Genomic DNA, 17,843 nt, shown 5'->3' with positions numbered 1-17,843 from the left:
TTGCCTTTGGTTAGGAACAGTAGCCTATAACTGCCACATATATAACAAAGAACATCAGGGTCATTTTCACACTTTTTTGAAGATGTCATTCTGCTGCTTATTCACACCACAAACAGAATTAACACCTTGCTAATATGAAAAAATCTGAATAACATGAAAATTCAAATAGAAATAAGTCATAGACAAGTTTCACATAAGCTTAAATCTCCACGTTCAGAGAAAAACATAAAACCGATGTTATATATCAAAAAGTAGAATGGTACTATGCATTCAGGCGAAAGTGAATGTAATCCTGCCTGTAAGGATTGGTTTATGGACAGTTCTCAGAAGGTACATAAGTTGGATGGTCTACCATAGACAGATGGTCCACTAGCCAGATGGTCTAGGTGACTCTTTTGACCAGTGGACCATCTAGCTAGGGGGGCTTCTGACTAGTGTATCTTCTGAAGGTAGGTCGGTCACTCCAATGGTCATGGTGTCATCACACATCTCCAAATGTTACAAAATAAAATCATTTCCATGAATATGACAAATTTTCAAACACTATTGGCTCATAAGGTCTTTATAAAACGGTAACAGTAAGAGAAAATTCGGCCAAAAAGCCAATGTTATGAGAAAAAATATGCAAAAATCTCAAAAACCTGATGTGATGGGTAAAATCTGATGTGATTTTTGAAATCAGCAGCCTCAATATACCCCAAATCACATCTTAGCCTACATTGCAGACACAAATTTTTTTATCTTTTTTGTTGGCCTGTGTTATCGATAGGCCTAAATGTGTGATGGTTTGGTGGCAGCAGTGTCAATGTAAAACAACAAATGTTTAATGTCACTCAGACATGTAAATGCTTGCCATCAACATATTGCCAAGAAAGTTATTGTTATTTAAAGTTCATAACCAGTCAATAGTGTCATGAATTTTCTCAAATGTAGGTTACTGTCTTTGGTCTCAGGCGAAAAAACTCGACTTCATTTAATTTATTGCTTCCTACATATAACATTACAGACGTCGGTTCCTGTTTGTATTCAAGCATTGGGTTCATCGTCTTTTAGAACAATACCATCTATGATCGATGGTGAATGTGACTTTCATGACTGTGATAACAAAAGCCAGTGGAAGAAAAACAGAAAATTCTGTCATTGTTCCTTATAGAATATATAACTTTAAAGCAAGATTAGGCGCGTTTCCGTTGGACCCATCTGCATGGCAAGTCTGTCGAGCGAAAGAGATGTTGCAATATGGTGGCTATTTCACTGGGCATCGGAGCACCTTGCATTTTTACATGTTTCAGTTGCGATATAAACTCTACAGAACTCAATTTGACTGCACTGGGGGGAGCTAGCTAAAAACCGTGACTCATGGAAACAAAGAACCCATGTTGGTGCGCAATTAGCTGCAAGCGAAAATGGCGATTGAATATATATACACTCTACGATGTCGTGTACCAGGAAAGGCTTTTATTCCATCGTTGATAATTGTTGGCCGATGGTTTGCTTTCTTTCGCATAGCATTAGATGTTTATTAGTAGGCTATAAAAGAAAATAAAGCTATTGAACAACGACACTAATTTCGATTGCGAATGTGCAAAATATATAGTTATTCGATATTTTTTATGTTCCAGTTACATGCTCAGTCTCTGCCATCTCTGATAGTAACATTGAAACATATACTACCAAGCAAATAGCGACGTATAATGAACGCTTTGATTTCCAATGCAAGGTCGGCTTATTTGGAACGGGTGCTACGTATTTTTGTAATGGGCGTGGTGTCATGGAACTAATATCGCCTCTATCAAGCTGCAGAGAAGGTACGTTTTATTTTCTATGGTAGGCTTCCAATGTACTTCGAAGTTGTGTAACCGTCCGATGAGAAAGAAGAAAATTCGTCATTGTATTTTGATAAAACAACCAATTGCAATGATTTTAAAATCTGGCTATTGGTTGTACGTACCAAATAGCCATGCGGCAACATTAAAAACAACTTGACAACACTGGAGTTGGAGTCGAGCTGTTAAAATATGAGAAGAAAGTCATAAATTGTTGTCCAATCCAAAAACTCTGCTGCATGGCCGTATTAGACTGGTTGTGTGGAGAATATCGCATATGGTCTATCGTGCGCAATCTGCTTGCGGATACTTTTCTTCTGATCTTAATTCTTTCTCAAATACTTGATCTGTGTTGTGCAGTCATTTCGTAGCCTTTGTGTGCATCACAGTCAGTTTTTCGATGGTTAGATTGAACAACACTTTTGATGTTATACTGTGTTTTTGTAGTATTTTCTTTTGCAATGCATAATTTTTTTTTAAGTGCTTGAAAAGGCTGTGTGTAGATTCGAAAACGTTTGTTTTATTTTATTTTTGTGTTATAATGTTAAATGTCGTGTTGTTGCTGAGCTATGTCTGTTTATAATATCGCATATATATATCAAAGAGCATCGGTGAGAAGGTTGAGCCTTGTAGTTCACCTTTTCAGAGACAGCGTGTAGGCTACGGCTTGGGCTTGGCCGCATTGTCCACTGTCCAGCCTTTGTCATGTACAAAGGTGCGATTTGAGGTGATGTTGCTGTCATATCGTACCATAAAAAAAAAGTGGAATATAGGAGCTTGTATGGAACACTTTTTTATAATTTGTTTTGGTCTGGTTAGCACAAAAAGATTGGATATGCATGTTGCCCAAGGACATTTACGCTTGAAAAGTACAATAAAAAAATTACTATTGATATTGTATCAGTAGTTTCTATTTGTCGTTTCAGCGCATTTTGTTTTATATTTCAGTGACCTGTAACCCTCTGTCTATAAGAGACGTGACAATAGAACCGTCTGTACCTGTGATTGTGATCAAATACAGGGATACTATTACTTTCCGATGTAAACAAGGCTATTCCGGCGTTGGTGCGCGATACTTGTGCAACGCAGTAGGAAGGTTAACTCTCGCAACTTCGCCTCCTGTTTGCATAGCGAGTGAGTCTTTCAATTTTACATTACAGTACTTTTCATTTTATATGCGACACCCTGCAGACAGCACTGCAGTGTGATTTTCTGCGACGTGTGGCCCATCGTGTTGTTGGTGTTGCAACACTGATTACCACAACATCATCAACGGTTCATCAACATTGTAACGGAATAGGTGTGTCTTTGACCTTTTAAACCATTGTCTCTTTTCATCGTGTGAAGGCGAACTAAATCTTTGACCGTGTTGAAAGTCTTGACAGTGCACCTTTTCATGTCATGTGATTTCACTTTGCAAGTGTGCATCTGAACATATGAATAAAAAAAATTCAACAAAATATTTTTGTGATTTTCTTTCCAAAATCACATCAAGCAACAAAGAAAATCTTGACTGCTCACATAGAAAATTTTACGTGCTTGTGCAGGTGGTGGTGGACCAGGTGGAACAGGGGGTAGTGGTGGAACTGGAGGTAGTGGACCTGGTGGTGTGGGAACAGGAGGTGGTGGGCCAGGTGGTATAGGCACAGGGGGTACAGGAACTGGAGGTGGCGGGCCTGGTGGTGTGGGAACAGGAAGTAGTGGACCAGGTGGTGTGGGAACAGGAGGTAGTGGACCTGGTGGTGTAGGAACAGGGAGTGGTGTAGGAACTGGTGGTGTGGGAACGGGGGGTACCGTAACAGGAGGTGGTGGGCCTGGTGGTGTGGGAACAGGTAGTGGACCAGGTGGTGTGGGAACAGGTGGTATTGGAACTGGTGGTGTGGGAACAGGGGGTGTAGGCACGGGGGGTGGTGGGCCAGGGGGTACAGGAACTGGAGGTAGCGGGCCTGGTGGTGTAGGAACAGGAGGTAGTGGACCTGGTGGTGTAGGAACAGGTGGTATTGGAACTGGTGGTGTAGGAACAGGGGGTGCAGGAACGGGGGGTGGTGGGCCTGGTGGTGTAGGAACAGGGGGTACAGGAACTGGAGGAGGCGGGCCTGGTGGTGTGGTAACAGGAGGTAGTGGACCGGGTGGTGTGGGAACAGGGAGTGGTGGGCCAGGTGGTGTAGGAACTGGTGGTGTTGGAACGGGTGGTGGTGGACCAGGTAGTGTAGGAACAGGGGGTACAGGAACTGGAGGCACAGGAACTGGAGGTAGCGGGCCTGGTGGTGTAGGAACAGGCGGTAGTGGACCTGGTGGTGTAGGAACAGGAGGTAGTGGACCTGGTGGTGGAGGGCCAGGTGGTGTAGGAACAGGGGGTACAGGAACTGGAGGTAGCGGGCCTGGTGGTGTAGGAACAGGCGGTAGTGGACCTGGTAGTGTGGGAACAGGGAGTGGTGGACCAGGTGGTGTAGGAACTGGTGGTGTTGGAACGGGTGGTGGTGGGTCAGGTGGTGTAGGAACAGGGGGTACAGGAACTGGAGGTAGCGGGCCAGGTGGTGTAGGAACAGGCGGTAGTGGACCTGGTGGTGTGGGAACAGGGAGTGGTGGACCAGGTGGTGTAGGAACTGGTGGTGTTGGAACAGGTGGTGGTGGGTCAGGTGGTGTAGGAACAGGGGGTACAGGAACTGGAGGTAGCGGGCCTGGTGGTGTAGGAACAGGCGGTAGTGGACCTGGTGGTGTGGGAACAGGGAGTGGTGGACCAGGTGGTGTTGGAACGGGTGGTGGTGGGTCAGGTGGTGTGGGAACAGGGGGTACAGGAACTGGAGGTAGCGGGCCTGGTGGTGTAGGAACAGGCGGTAGTGGACCTGGGGGTGTAGGAACAGGAGGTAGTGGACCTGGCGGTGGAACGGGTGGTGGTGGGCCAGGTGGTGTAGGAACAGGGGGTACAGGAACTGGAGGTAGCGGGCCTGGTGGTGTAGGAACAGGCGGTAGTGGACCTGGTGGTGTGGGAACAGGGAGTGGTGTAGGAACAGGTGGTGTGGGAACAGGAGGTGGTGGACCTGGTGGTGTGGGAACTGGTGGTGTGGGAACAGGTAGTGTAGGAACAGGTGGAACAGGAACAGGAGGTAGTGGACCTGGTGGTGTGGGAACAGGGAGTGGTGGACCTGGTGGTGTAGGAACAGGAGGTGGTGGTATAGGAACAGGGGTTGGTGGTTCAGGTGGTGTAGGGACAGGAGTTGGTGGACCTGGGGGTGGTAGTGGTCCAGGTTTTGTTTGGCCTGGTGGTGTCAGACCTGGTAGTATCGGGCCAGGTGGAACAACATACGGAGGCCCAGGTGGAGGTAGTTGGCCAGGAAGTATTTGGCCGGATGTTGGAGTTGGAGGGACTGGGAGCAGTGGCCCTGGTGGTGTAGGAACAGGTGGTGGTGGTCCAGGTGGTGTAGGGCCAGGGGTTGTTTGGCCTGGTGGTACAGGAATAGGAAGCAGTGGACCAGGTGGTGTAGGAACAGGAGTGGGTTGGCCAGGTGTTGGTGGACCAGGAGGTGGTGGACCAGGTGGATTAGGAACAGGTGTTGGTTGGCCAAGCAGTGTCGGACCAGGTGGAGTAGGAACAGGAGTTGGTTGGCCAAGTGGCGGTAGTGGACCAGGAGGTGTAGGAACAGGCAGTAGTGGACCAGGTGGAGTAGGAACAGGGATTGGTTGGCCCGCCGGTGTCGGACCAGGTGGTGCAGGAATAGGAACTAGTGGACCAGGAGGAGTAGGAACAGGTCTTGGGGGACCGGGCCTTGTTTGGCCAGGAGGTGTGAGGCCTGGTAGCATTGGGCCTGGTGGTACATCATATGGAGGTCCTGGTACCAATTTTTGGCCAAGTGGCGTTTGGCCGGGTGTGATAGGAACTGGCGGTGCAGGAACAAGTGGTGGTATTGGATCAGTGGGTGGTGGACCAGGTGGCACAGGAATAGGAGGTGGTGGAGCAGGTGGCATAGGAACAGGGGGTGGTAGTACAGGGATTGGTGGAACAGGTGGCATAGGAACCGGAGGTGGTGGAACAGGTGGCATAGGAACAGGGGGTGGTAGTACAGGGATTGGTGGAACAGGTGGGATAGGAACCGGAGGTGGTGGACTTGGGGGCATTGGAATAGGAAGTGGCGGGTCAGGTGGGATAGGAACAGGTGGTGTTGGACCTGGTGGCACAGGAATAGGAAGTGGAGGACCTGGGGGCATAGGAATAGGGAGTGGTGGACCAGGTGGCTTAGGAACAGGTGGTACAGGGACTGGGAGTGCTGGACCAGGTGGCATAGGAATTGGTGGTGGACTAGGTGGTATTGGAATAGGAAGTGGTGGGACAGGTGGCATAGGAACAGGAGGTGGTGGTACAGGGATTGGAGGTGGTGGAACAGGTGGGATAGGAACAGGAGGTGGTGGACCTGGGGGCATAGGAATAGGAGGTGGAGGACCTGGAGGCATAGGAATAGGGAGTGGTGGGCCAGGGGGCTTAGGAACAGGTGGTGGTGGACTAGGAGGCGCAGGAACAGGGAGTGGTGGACCTGGTGGTGGTGGACTTGGTGGCATAGGAACCGGGGGTGGTGTACCAGGGGGTGGTGTGGCAACAGGAGGTAGTGGACCAGGTGGCATAGGAACAGGGAGTAGTGAACCAGGTGGTAGTCAGGATGATGATGGTCAAGATGACATCAACCGAAAGAATGAGAGTGGTGAGTTTGAAATACGACAATGTTTGATGTACCATCTTCGTAACTTCAGTTTTTTCAATATGTTGTACCGACAGTTTTTTATTGAATTGTTTTACCTAGTTAATCATTTTTAGGCTACAAATCGTTTTCATCCTGTTTTGCATACTTTTCTATAACCTTACAATCTTGATGCAATGTGTTGATTCACCAATCTGTCTGTTTAGGCCGAGGTAGCAGCCTTACTTCTGCATAAACAAAGGCTTACAAATAGTAGGCTTATTTTAAAAGATGTAGAGAGGGGAGGTTTAACGTTAGCCGATATTTTGATTTTCCATTGCAATTACAATAAAAGGTATGGGGCGCTGATAATTGCAAAAATTGCTATGTGCTACCCCCACAAGTCAAAAACAATGCTGGCGTTCGAAATTCAAATGACTGCCATGGACAAACCGTTTGAGATATTGATCTGAAACATGGGATTCTTTTGTTTGGTAGCCTAAGGCATAGTAGGACAAATTTTCAGCAAAATGTGAGAGGTAGCATACACGAGATATCTTCATATTGGCTGTTTTCAGTTGTAGTGACTGCCACAATCAATATGCGTAGTCCCACGGTAGGTTACGTTTTGGTTCTGGAATGGGGAAACTATTTTATTGCGTAATTCTGTTGTGGTGATTCGACGATTACTGACCGATGGTATTCTTTAGTTACCCAATTTTTTATTGTGAAATCTGTTTCTAGAAAGTTTTGTGTACGTGACACTCGTGACAGTATGGAAGCTTCTTTGACTTGTTGACCAGAAGAATTGGTTGTGATGTAATATTACCATAGTCTCGAAGCTTCTGGTACAAGCAAATCTGTTATAAATAGCCGCATGATTTGATTACAGTTATTGTTAGAATTGTGTTGAAAGTTGTGTATTATGGGGATTAGAAGTTGTAAGGAAAAGTATATTGAAGACGATTGTAAAGTTTTAGCCGATATGATATTGAATAGATTGTAAAAGTGGAAGTGATTAGACGAGTCAATATACGGAAAAAAGGCACCTAACCCCAAAAAAATGATACAAAAGGTTTTTCAACGGATTCTGTTACAATGGGCATACAAATAACATACTAAAAGTCTACCAAAATCGGACCCCCAGAAAGGGGTCATTTTCAAGGAAATATACGGCATATTTTTAAATAATTTTGCGTATTGGGTGGATGGTAGCATTCAAGTTGTTATTGTTCTTGTGTTTGTGACATCATAATCACACGATCGCGTGCATAGTCGCATCACAATGCAAGCGAAGTTATCGTTGTTAAAGTCAAAAAGATTTATTCAGGCAAAGTCACTCAGGGCTGCCAGAGCTTGTTTTTTTAATGCACTTCTGTGGTTTTATTTTTGAGTCTGGGGTTTTTGGACCATAATTTATAGGCTTTCATTTTGCTATTTTTAGGATATTTTAAGTGCTAAAATGCTAATAGTGTTAAGAAAGTCAGTTATGAAAAAAGCAACATTTTTTCGCGCCATCGACGCGATATTTGCTGCATAGTTTTATTTTGACCCTCCTGGAGCAACATGCTACTTGCAAGAGGTTTGCCAGGCGTGCTATTTTCCCGCCGACTTTGGCTAGTTTAGCGTTTTTTTGTACACAATCAAGCGGTAATTTCGGTGTTTTTAAAAGCTGGGGCTTTTTGTTTGGATCTGGAGTTTTTGTGGGGCCATGATCGGGAGTTCTTCAGAAAATCTCACTGGCAGCTCTGAACTCACTATGAAAAAGTTTCAGAGGATAATATGAGGATGTAGAGGATACTATCAGGATGTAGATCATAACATTACATTGTTTGGATAAATGGGAGTTATCAGAGAATCGTTTTTAGAAACAATAAGGACTGTTACCGTACGGAATTGTAGACGGAATACAGCTAACAAGGTATGTGAAAACCTGAGATATTGTTATGTTTGAATATTGTTGTTCAATGTTCATGCAATATGACCGTAAAGGACACGATTGGGCCCGCAACCAGCACTATAATTTAGAGGGGGCAAAATTAAGCAGCAGTCGAAGTTTTGCAGTTTTCTAACGATAATGCTGAATTGGTCGTTTTAGCTGTGAAAACCACTATAAATAGCAAGTAGGCTATTGGCTTATCGCGGCGAAGCTGCGAAAGCTTTAATTTGCCCTTGAAAAGATGTCGGGGAGGACGGAGGGCCTAATGGGCCTCTTTGCCCCCTGGACTAGATAAGAATCCAATTTATTTGTCTCCTTGGCCATAAGCTAGCCGTTCACAGAACGGAAATTTTTTATATTAGAACTGCAGAAACTAGGGCAAAAGTCAGCAATATAAGTTTCGGTTTCATTGTATTTAAATACCATGATGACCAGCAAGGTTTATTACTATGTGATGCCACAGGGATGAGAAATTACCTCCAACCGAAGTGCAAGCGTGCGCTTAAGTGTTGCCAGATGTTTTATTTTCTCGAGAACTTTCGGTATTGAATGTTAAAATGACCTTGTAAGCCGCCAAAAAAAGAAAAAGCCTCTCTTTTTAATTCATGTCTGGTAGTTTGCAAGATCGTTTCTTCGAAAAAATATACAAAGTTCCTGGAAAATACAATATCTGGCAACACTACAGCGCATTTTTAACCCTTTGGCAAGTGATAGTTTACCATTCCGGTAGCGTATAGGAATCCTTGATATATTATATACCAACCATTCTAGGTTTACAAGATGAGTGCATCCCTATATGACCAGACTTGCTTCATTTGCAAATCTCAAGATGGAATCGACGTGGTGATGATTCACAAAAAGGGTGCGGATGAGATCAATGAAGCTACTGTCCGGAGAGGTGACACCATTGTTGTGACGGCTGGCTGTAAAGTGCATTCGAAATGTCGCAAGAAGTACATAAACAGCAAAGCAATTGATCTTCATTTGAAGAGCAAACAGAGGGCTGAATCCACCAGAACTTATAAAAGAAGTACCGGCACTAGGGACTCTGAGGGTCTGTTCAATACCAAGACTGATTGCCTTTTCTGCGGAAATAATGTTCATGATGAAAGTGAAGACTATAGTTATGTGAAAACTGATATCTTCGCAAAGACAATATTGGATTGCAGTGAAAACCGCCATGATGAGTGGTCTTTCAAAGTCAAAGGTAGAATTGAATACTATTGTGGTGATCTACATGCTGCAGAATGCGTATATCACAAAGTATGTAGCAGCCATTTCAGGTGTAGCCGTGATGTCCCCTTGCAGTTTCAGACTGATCGCGATTCAAAGCGGAGGAAAGCTGGAAGGCCAAAAAATGAGGATCAAGAGCAAGCCTTCACAAAGATGTGTGCGTACTTACCCATGAATGATGAAGAACAGCTGACGGTTTCTGATCTAAGGTATAAAATGAAAGAGTATTTATCTGAGGACGGTTCCCTCCCTTATGGCAATCAATACCTAAAAAGTCACCTGAAAAAAACGGTATAGAAACTCCATAATTATTGCAGAAAAAAAGGTTTAGAGGACATAGTGACGCTGAGAGAGAAAACGGGAAGCATCCTCAGGTCATACTTCGCAAGCACAAACCAAGAAGGTGATGAAGAGTCACAGAAGAGAGCATTACTTGAAGCAGCTGCCAGGCTCATAAAGAGTGACATCAAGACAAATGTGCCATTCGTTAACGACCAGTACCCGACTACAAAGACACTTAAAATCCAGGCGGCTCTTGATTACATTCCAAAATCACTCTACGTTGTGTTCAATGCTTTGTTTGTAAGTAAAGACACACAGCGAAAAGTTGCTAGTATTGGTCATGCAATCATACAGGCAGTCCGACCACGAGCTGTTATTGCCCCTTTGCAAATTGGCCTTTCAGTGCAACTGCACCATCTAAATGGATTGCGGTTTCTTTTGGATAGCTTGTGTCAGATGGGGTTCTGCTCTTCGTATGGCCAAATGCAGAGGTTTGAAATGAATGCCGCAAATTGTTCTGCACCAAACATGCTTGGTAAGGATATTGATGTGTTGGACAACAATTTGCTATTCGCAGCAGATAATGTAGATCATAACATTCTCACAATTGATGGGAAAGGAACGTTTCACGGGATGGGCATGATAGCCGCTTTGACATCAGGACAGGAAACAGGCCAGATTATCCCAAGGCACGAAACGATAAAACTGAACATTGTAGAGGCGTTCAAGGTTGCGATAATTGAACATCGTTTTGCGAAAAATATTCGACAAGACATCACATTCAGAGAACTTTCCATTCTCACTGCATGTGGCAACATGGTTGATCTGCTTTGGGAGTTGTCATTCAACTTCAAGCAGGCCACGCCAGGCTGGCAGGGGATGATGCACACTATTTATCAGGGAAAGGAACACCCAGGTCAGTCTTTAGTGAGGTATCTGCCAATGATAGACATGTACTCCGGGGACAAGACGTGCATTCTGTCAACATTGGACTTCCTTTGTAGTCTTTCGTCCAAGCACAACCTTACACCGGTAGTTACATTCGACCACGGCGAGCTATAATAGAGGCCACCGCATCGTGTACGCACGAGATCTGACTGACGGGCGACGGCCTATATGCTTTGTGTAAAAAAACACGATTTTGTCACTTTCCTGGAACGTTATTGATAGTTAGGTGATGTTTCGTCAAAATTTATTAATTATTGTAATTAATATACAAACAATATCACATGGATATAAGTTGATCGTCATATGTTTTACTGTATTACAAATAGCATTTAGTAATAACAGCAGTTTTAGTAGTTTAGGTAAGCAAATGACAGTGGAATCGCTGCATAATGTTGATAAACCACAATTTCTACGAATCAGTTTTCTGCATTTCCCCTATTGACTTTAAACAGTACGTACTGTAATTCAAAAAATTCAAGTATTGGATGCATAAAATATAGAACCATTAATAGTATAAAAGCACAGACAAATTTAAACATGGTAGAAATAAAGTACTGAGCATTAGGGAGGGCCGTCGGTAACAGATCGCTTAGCAACTCGAGTTTCTTAGGAGGTTCGTCAAGTAAATGGCGAAATCGAAAACCATTTTTTAATTGAACGCCAGGAAGACGGTGCACAACCAGGGGTGAGTTTAACCGATGGAGGCCCAAGGTACTCTTAGATCGAGGGCCCCGTGCAAAAAAGTTTTTTGCGCCGAGGGCGCGTAAAACTTGACATGGTAACTTGAAAGTCACCCACACCGTTGCTAATGCCTTTTCGCCAAGCTCAGTCGCCACCTTGTGACTAAAAATTAACCTTGAAAGAAAAAGGAGGCATTTTGCAGAAATTTCAAAGGCTGAGAGAAAATAATTATAATAACACAAAATCACATTTTTTCACGTTGGAGGGCCCTTCAACAGGGGTCCGGGGCAACTGCACCCTTTTCATCACCTAAATCCGGGCCTGTGCACAACACGGTCCAACTAATCGGTCAATCACCCCATTTCTGGGATATTACCCCCACCAGTGGTGACGTTCTCCGAAGTTACTCCCCAGTGAAAGAAGAAAATCATGAAGACGGAGGACATCGGAGATTACAAGAAGGAAATGGAGCTGCGCGAATTGGCGGAAGCAGTGACGACTAAAGAAGTGTCTACGATTTTGCCACATTGGCGATCATTACGCGTGAGGGAGTGATCAAGAAGATTCTGAAGGAATGGCCCATGGTTGAGACGAAGAATAAAATCCTCATGGCGAGAAAGACGGCTGAATGGAAAACTTCATTGAAGGCCAGTCTTTGCCCCCACACTCTTTTCGACGTCGTTGACGACAAATTGCTGCACTCACGCGAGGTTGATTTCGTTAAAGACCAACGCGGAGCACGCATTGGTTTCATTGGATTGGGAGGCGGTGAAATCTCAAAGGAAGAGGGACGAGCGGAAGGAACAACTGCTTTCGAGAGAGAAGCGAGAAAACGAGAAGAAGAATGTAGGATACTCTCGACTCGGACGACGACAATACAGAAGAAGCTCCCAGAAGGCGCTTCTTTTAAGAGTGCTCGATCGGTAGAGAAGAACTCGAAGAAGAGCTGGAGCGATGTACTTTCGATCTGTATAAAGTTGCGCGTGAGGCGGAAAGGTATGGAATTCCGAGTCTAGCAGCAGCTGCCCTCTCAACCGCAACATTACTGGACACAAAAGATGATTTCAATCCGACGATGATAGTCGACGAAAACAAGCTCGTTCGTGCACGAAAACAAGCTCGTTCGTGCACGTGCACGGCTCCGTTTAGAGGAGTCACTTCGCGTTCAGTTCGCTCGGCATAATAGTTGAAGGCCTTTACTTTGACGACAGAAAGGATAAAACCCTTACATTGAATGGTATAACTGGCTATCGTCAAAAATCAATCGAAGCCCACTACGTGATGCTGAAACACCCATGATCTGAATATATCGACCACGTTTTCATTCAAGGGCGTTCAACTGGGAGCAAGATTGCCAAAACGATGTTGGCTGCTCTTGAAGTCAAGGGAACTAACGTGAAAGGCATTCGGGTCGTTGGCTGCGACGGAACTGCTGTCAATACAGATAAGTACACATAGGGCCATCACTACCATTGAGCAAAATATCGGGAGTAGGCCTATAGGGTGTAATAATCGATTTGCCAGTTTCACCTCAACGAACTCCTGACGGGAAATCATCAGGACAGCAAACCTTCAAAGGATTTATCAGCCGTATCGTTGCTAATGATAAGTGCAAAATGGGAGAATTTGCAGTGGTCTAGTTCGAGAAAACAAAATCCAATCTGACGGAAGTCGATGAGGTGATGGAAATTAGCGGCGATCAAAAGTAGGTCTATCTGCTCGATATCGTGTTGGTCATCGCGAGAAGTCTGCCTCCAAAAAGCATTCGATTCCGTGATCCAAGAAAACAGGGTCATGCAAGATGGCTTACTCTCGCTTCAAGGATATGCCGACTTTATATCTCGGAGCCAGAACCAACAGAGAAATGAAATGATAGAAATGACGACGTATGCTACATCGTTAAAGTTTACGCTCCGATGTGGTTTACTACCAAGCGAAACAAGAAGATACTTTGTGAATCCACTACAAACAAACGCCTTCGCTGCGCATCCGGAGAATGTAGTGTTGGCCCTTCTGCATGACGAGTCTAAACCAATGCGTAAGCTCGCAGTTCATCAGATCCAGAAAGCAAGGGACGAGTACACGGGTGGGTTACGTCGTTTCGAAATTCCTAAACTAAACTTTGGGTACACAGATTTGACAACAAACTCGTTGCTCCGGTGGAGCGAGCGAAAACTCACTGAGCCGCCAATCTACGCGATTTCAGCATCCAACAGCTCACAGAGCTTTTCGTCGAAACCGATGTTCCTATATCGATTGACAGTTTTCCGTGCTGCACACAAGCAGTTGAGCGCGCAATCAAACTCGTCACCGAAGTAAGCGATGAAGTCATCGGCCATGACAGCAGACATGAACTTATGCTGACGCGAACTGCTGCTCGCTCACAGCGTTCACGTTTTGAGTCAAAAAAGGTTACGTTCTCTGATTGTTGTTGACTGCTTTCTTCATTTTGTGTATTTTCTACTTTTTTAATTATTTAACGATTTTTTTTTTTTTTGGAAGAAAAAATGATTTTTATTTTATTTGGGTAATATTGACTTTTTTGTGCGGCGTTTTCCCGCGGCCCGATCTAAAAAAAATTTCAGATTATTTGTTTGTGACCTAAGCCTCCTGTCTGAGCCAAGTTGCTAAGTGATTTGACAAAAAAAGTGCATTGACAGCCCTCCCTACTGAGCATCATACATATCTGCAACTAATTTCCATGCAACATTAATAACAATTTAAACAAAATCGTGCTGATCAATAGTTTTCAATTGAATCATGCCTTCACAGTATAATGCAGGTGAGCCGGAGGTTGCTCAAACTATACCGTTCGTTAGATCGCGCTGCAAAAGATCTTATGTGTTGGCCTTCTAGACAGATATTACATCCAACTCTCCTATACAATCAGAAAATACAGTGAGATTAGAGCAGTAGAAACTAGCAAACAAAAATATGCCTGCTGGTAATTTTATCCAAGAATAGTTTTGAGTTTAGACATATACACAAAACAATAAGCATGTAAGCAGTTCTGGTCACATCAAAATGAGTCAGTGTTCACCCTCTGAATCTGATACATGGTTATCTCTGAGTCATCAGTTGATGGAGGGAGAGGCATCTGGTGTTGGTTGATCAGGATCGGCGTTGGTCTCTGTAGTTCATACCATTGATAGTGCGATGTTCTTCTGCCATATACTCACTTATAAATGGTGAAATTTTGTTTTCATATTCATCTGACAGACAGAGCTATACTTCAAAACTTTAAGCTCAACTCTTCAAATATCAACAGTCAATAAATTAATCAATGAAGCCAGTCTGCCCAGCCCTAGAGTGACTGCCTAAAATGCAAAAATAATAAGGTTAACACTAGAATTATCGGGATTTTTTACACCCTAGAATTACCACGGTGTCCTATAGGACACCTTCAGTAATGCAGCGTTTTTCTGTCTAACTGCTAGTGTTTTGACTATTATTATGCATTCTAAATGAAAGCAGTTTCTCAAGAAACACATTTGCATGCAACTTGTATTGTTGAAAACCCTATTTCGAACAAAAAAGGATAAGAAATAAGCATTTTATGGGACCCAGATTAGCAATCTTAGACTAGCCTGCAGATGTAAAGAAACATAAATGAGTGCACTTGTGACCAGCCATATATAGAATGCATCACAGTATCATTTGCAACACCCGCTGAATTTCACAAAAACAACTTTTGAATCATTTTGCGAACACTTTCCACAGGTAGGATTCTGATACTTGGAACACGTAAATGTCGCTGCATTGTTACAGCCTCTTCTATAGCATTTCCTGAGTTTTCTTGACCGAGGTGTAATGACAATAGTTGTGTTGTTTTGTAGTTGGTGGCAAAAACATTCAATGAGCTCGAGTAGAAAGTCTCTTCGTGATATATGGTTACCAGTCGACTTTATAAAAAGGGCACATGCGTTGATTGCGGCTATATCGAGGATGTTACCCCATACAGCTAATGGCCACCTCCAGGAAACTGATCGCGTACTGTACTGTACAAACGAGCCATTTGATCAAAAACGTCGACGCCGACTTTGTTCTCATTGTAGAAACCGATCACACATGGCTTTTTGGCAGCTGTGGTGGTGTCCACATCTGGCATAGAATGCATGGTGGCTAATAGACAGACTGTTTTTTAGCTTTTGGTTGGTACTTTACATAGGTACTAAAGTGTGTGAAATGTATACCTAAAAACCTTGCTGTTGCTGTGTTACAAATCAAAACCTTGCTGTTGTGTCATAATGAGTGAGTTTCGACAGGCAGCTATTGATAGCAAAAGAGATTTAGATTTAAAATAAGGTTATTAAGCCAATACAGTGTAAAATGCTTTCTGGTGTCCTATAGCAGGGGTCCGCAAATACTGGGTCGCGACCCAAATTTGGGTCGCGAGACCATTCACAGTGGGTCGCAAAACGGTTTAAAATTACCATAAATATAACTTGTATGGCAAAAATAAATACAATCATATAGTCTTTGATGTGCTGAGTTTCGTACAATTTGGTAAGCTACAAGAAAATTTATACTTTCGATTGTAGTACAGTAGTTAAGCCCACGGTTATATATATAGCCTGGAAGACAGCTTGAGCCAGGGCATGAAAACTCTTTCAGCTTAGGCTATCTCCAGAACTGGCGACTAAAACTTAGCGAAAACAAAACTTTGGCGGCAGCTTTCCACCTATAGCCTACAGTCGGGAAGTTGATCGTAAGCTACATGTTCAGAACAATGGAAAACCTCTGACCTTCTGCCCCGAACCAGAATATCTTGGGGTGACACTAGACAGATCGTACACATACCGCCACCATTTGGTGTCACTGCGCAAGAAAATGACATCCCACGCTGCACTACTCAAGCGCCTGGCAGGTCACAGCTGGGGGGCGAGGGCTGACACTTTGCGTATAGCAGCCTTAGCCCTTGTCTACTCTTCAGCAGAGTACTGTGCACCTGTTTGGTGCTGCAGTGCACACTGCCATAACATCGGCACTGCCATAAACAGCACCCTGCGCACAGTTACCGGATGCATGCGTCCCACATCATTGGATAATTTTGCCATTCTCGCTGGCATCCAACTTTCTGAGCTTCCTCACGAAGAAGCCACTCTGTTTCTTAGCCGACGGGCACTAAAGCCTAACCATCTTCTCCACCACAAGATCTCTGCTTCCCCAAACCAGCACCCCAGTCGACTGAAGTCAAGACAACCATTCGTGCCAGCCGCTCAACTTCTGATCAACGCAGCAGATGAACTTCATCTCTGCGGCTACTTGGGCGGACTATAAATGGAATTCTGAAAGGAAGTCAAGTACCACCGGACTTCATTCGTTCATCCCCAACGCCGACACATGCCCCATCCGCCTGACACTACAAAGACAAGCATGGGTGCGCCTCAACCGTCTTCGTACGTGCGTCGGGCTTTTCCGGTCAACCATGCGCCATTGGGGAATTAGCCTCTTCCTCCTCCTGTGAATGTGGTGCCGAGGAACAGACTGCAGACCACATCATCAATAACTGTACCATCTTCAAGCCACCTAACGGAGTGGAAGGTCTGCGTGTCATGGGTGATGAAACTAAATACTGGCTGCTCTCTAATAGCCTTCCAGTGTAGTCCGGGAACATCTTGAGTCTGGGCTAGTAAAAGGATAGAGTAGACCCTCGGCCCCAGAGGCTTGCACGACGACGAAGCGCACAGTTAATAGGTCCACCCGCTTATTAAGCCCAATTTGGTCCATTCCGGAATTACTGAAGGTATAGGAGTGGTAGAAAATTGTCTCCCGCAGCCAAAATCGTCCGGTCCCGATGTGGCCTTAATAAGTGGGGACGACGGTATTGGAATTAATATTAATTTGCAAAGTGTTTTGCGCAAAATTATATGCTTCCGAAACGTTTGGGTCGCGAAGACTTCGAACGATTGCTTTTTGGGTCGCACCCAAAAAGTATTTGCGGACCCCTGTCCTATAGGACACCGTGGTAATTCTAGGGTGTAAAATCAACACTGCGATATAATTTCTTGAACAAATATATTTGTAATTCGGGCAACACGGTAACATTATGTCAACTAAATTTTGTTAAAAGTCAAGGAATTTTAGAAGAAAAGCTCTTAATCCGAAGCGGCAATTGCAGATTAAAGAAGACTCGGTGTCCTATAGGACACCTTGGTAATTCTAGTGTTAAATAGAATATAAAGCTGTAATTTTACAAAATGAACGAGTAGGAGAGAAAGTCAAATGAGTCACAATTATATTGTGATTTACTACAATAGAACT

General features: G+C 44.2%; 1 protein-coding gene across 1 annotated transcript in view; it reads left to right on the top strand.

Annotated features, from left to right (window-relative positions):
• Nucleotides 1–17,843, top strand: part of LOC145774084 (sushi, von Willebrand factor type A, EGF and pentraxin domain-containing protein 1-like) — a 78,280-nt gene that overhangs the window by 36,675 nt on the left and 23,762 nt on the right. The window contains exons 11-12 of the mRNA XM_082585232.1: nucleotides 1,623–1,808; nucleotides 2,775–2,960. Of these exons, the coding sequence (XP_082441358.1) occupies nucleotides 1,623–1,808; nucleotides 2,775–2,960 (372 nt within the window). The remainder of the gene's footprint in view (nucleotides 1–1,622; nucleotides 1,809–2,774; nucleotides 2,961–17,843) is intronic.

Source organism: Aplidium turbinatum, chromosome 7 (assembly GCF_918807975.1).
Source record: "Aplidium turbinatum chromosome 7, kaAplTurb1.1, whole genome shotgun sequence".
Taxonomy (NCBI): domain Eukaryota; kingdom Metazoa; phylum Chordata; class Ascidiacea; order Aplousobranchia; family Polyclinidae; genus Aplidium; species Aplidium turbinatum.
The sequence above is the reverse complement of the archived record's forward strand: the minus strand, read 5'-3'. Positions and strand labels throughout refer to the sequence as shown.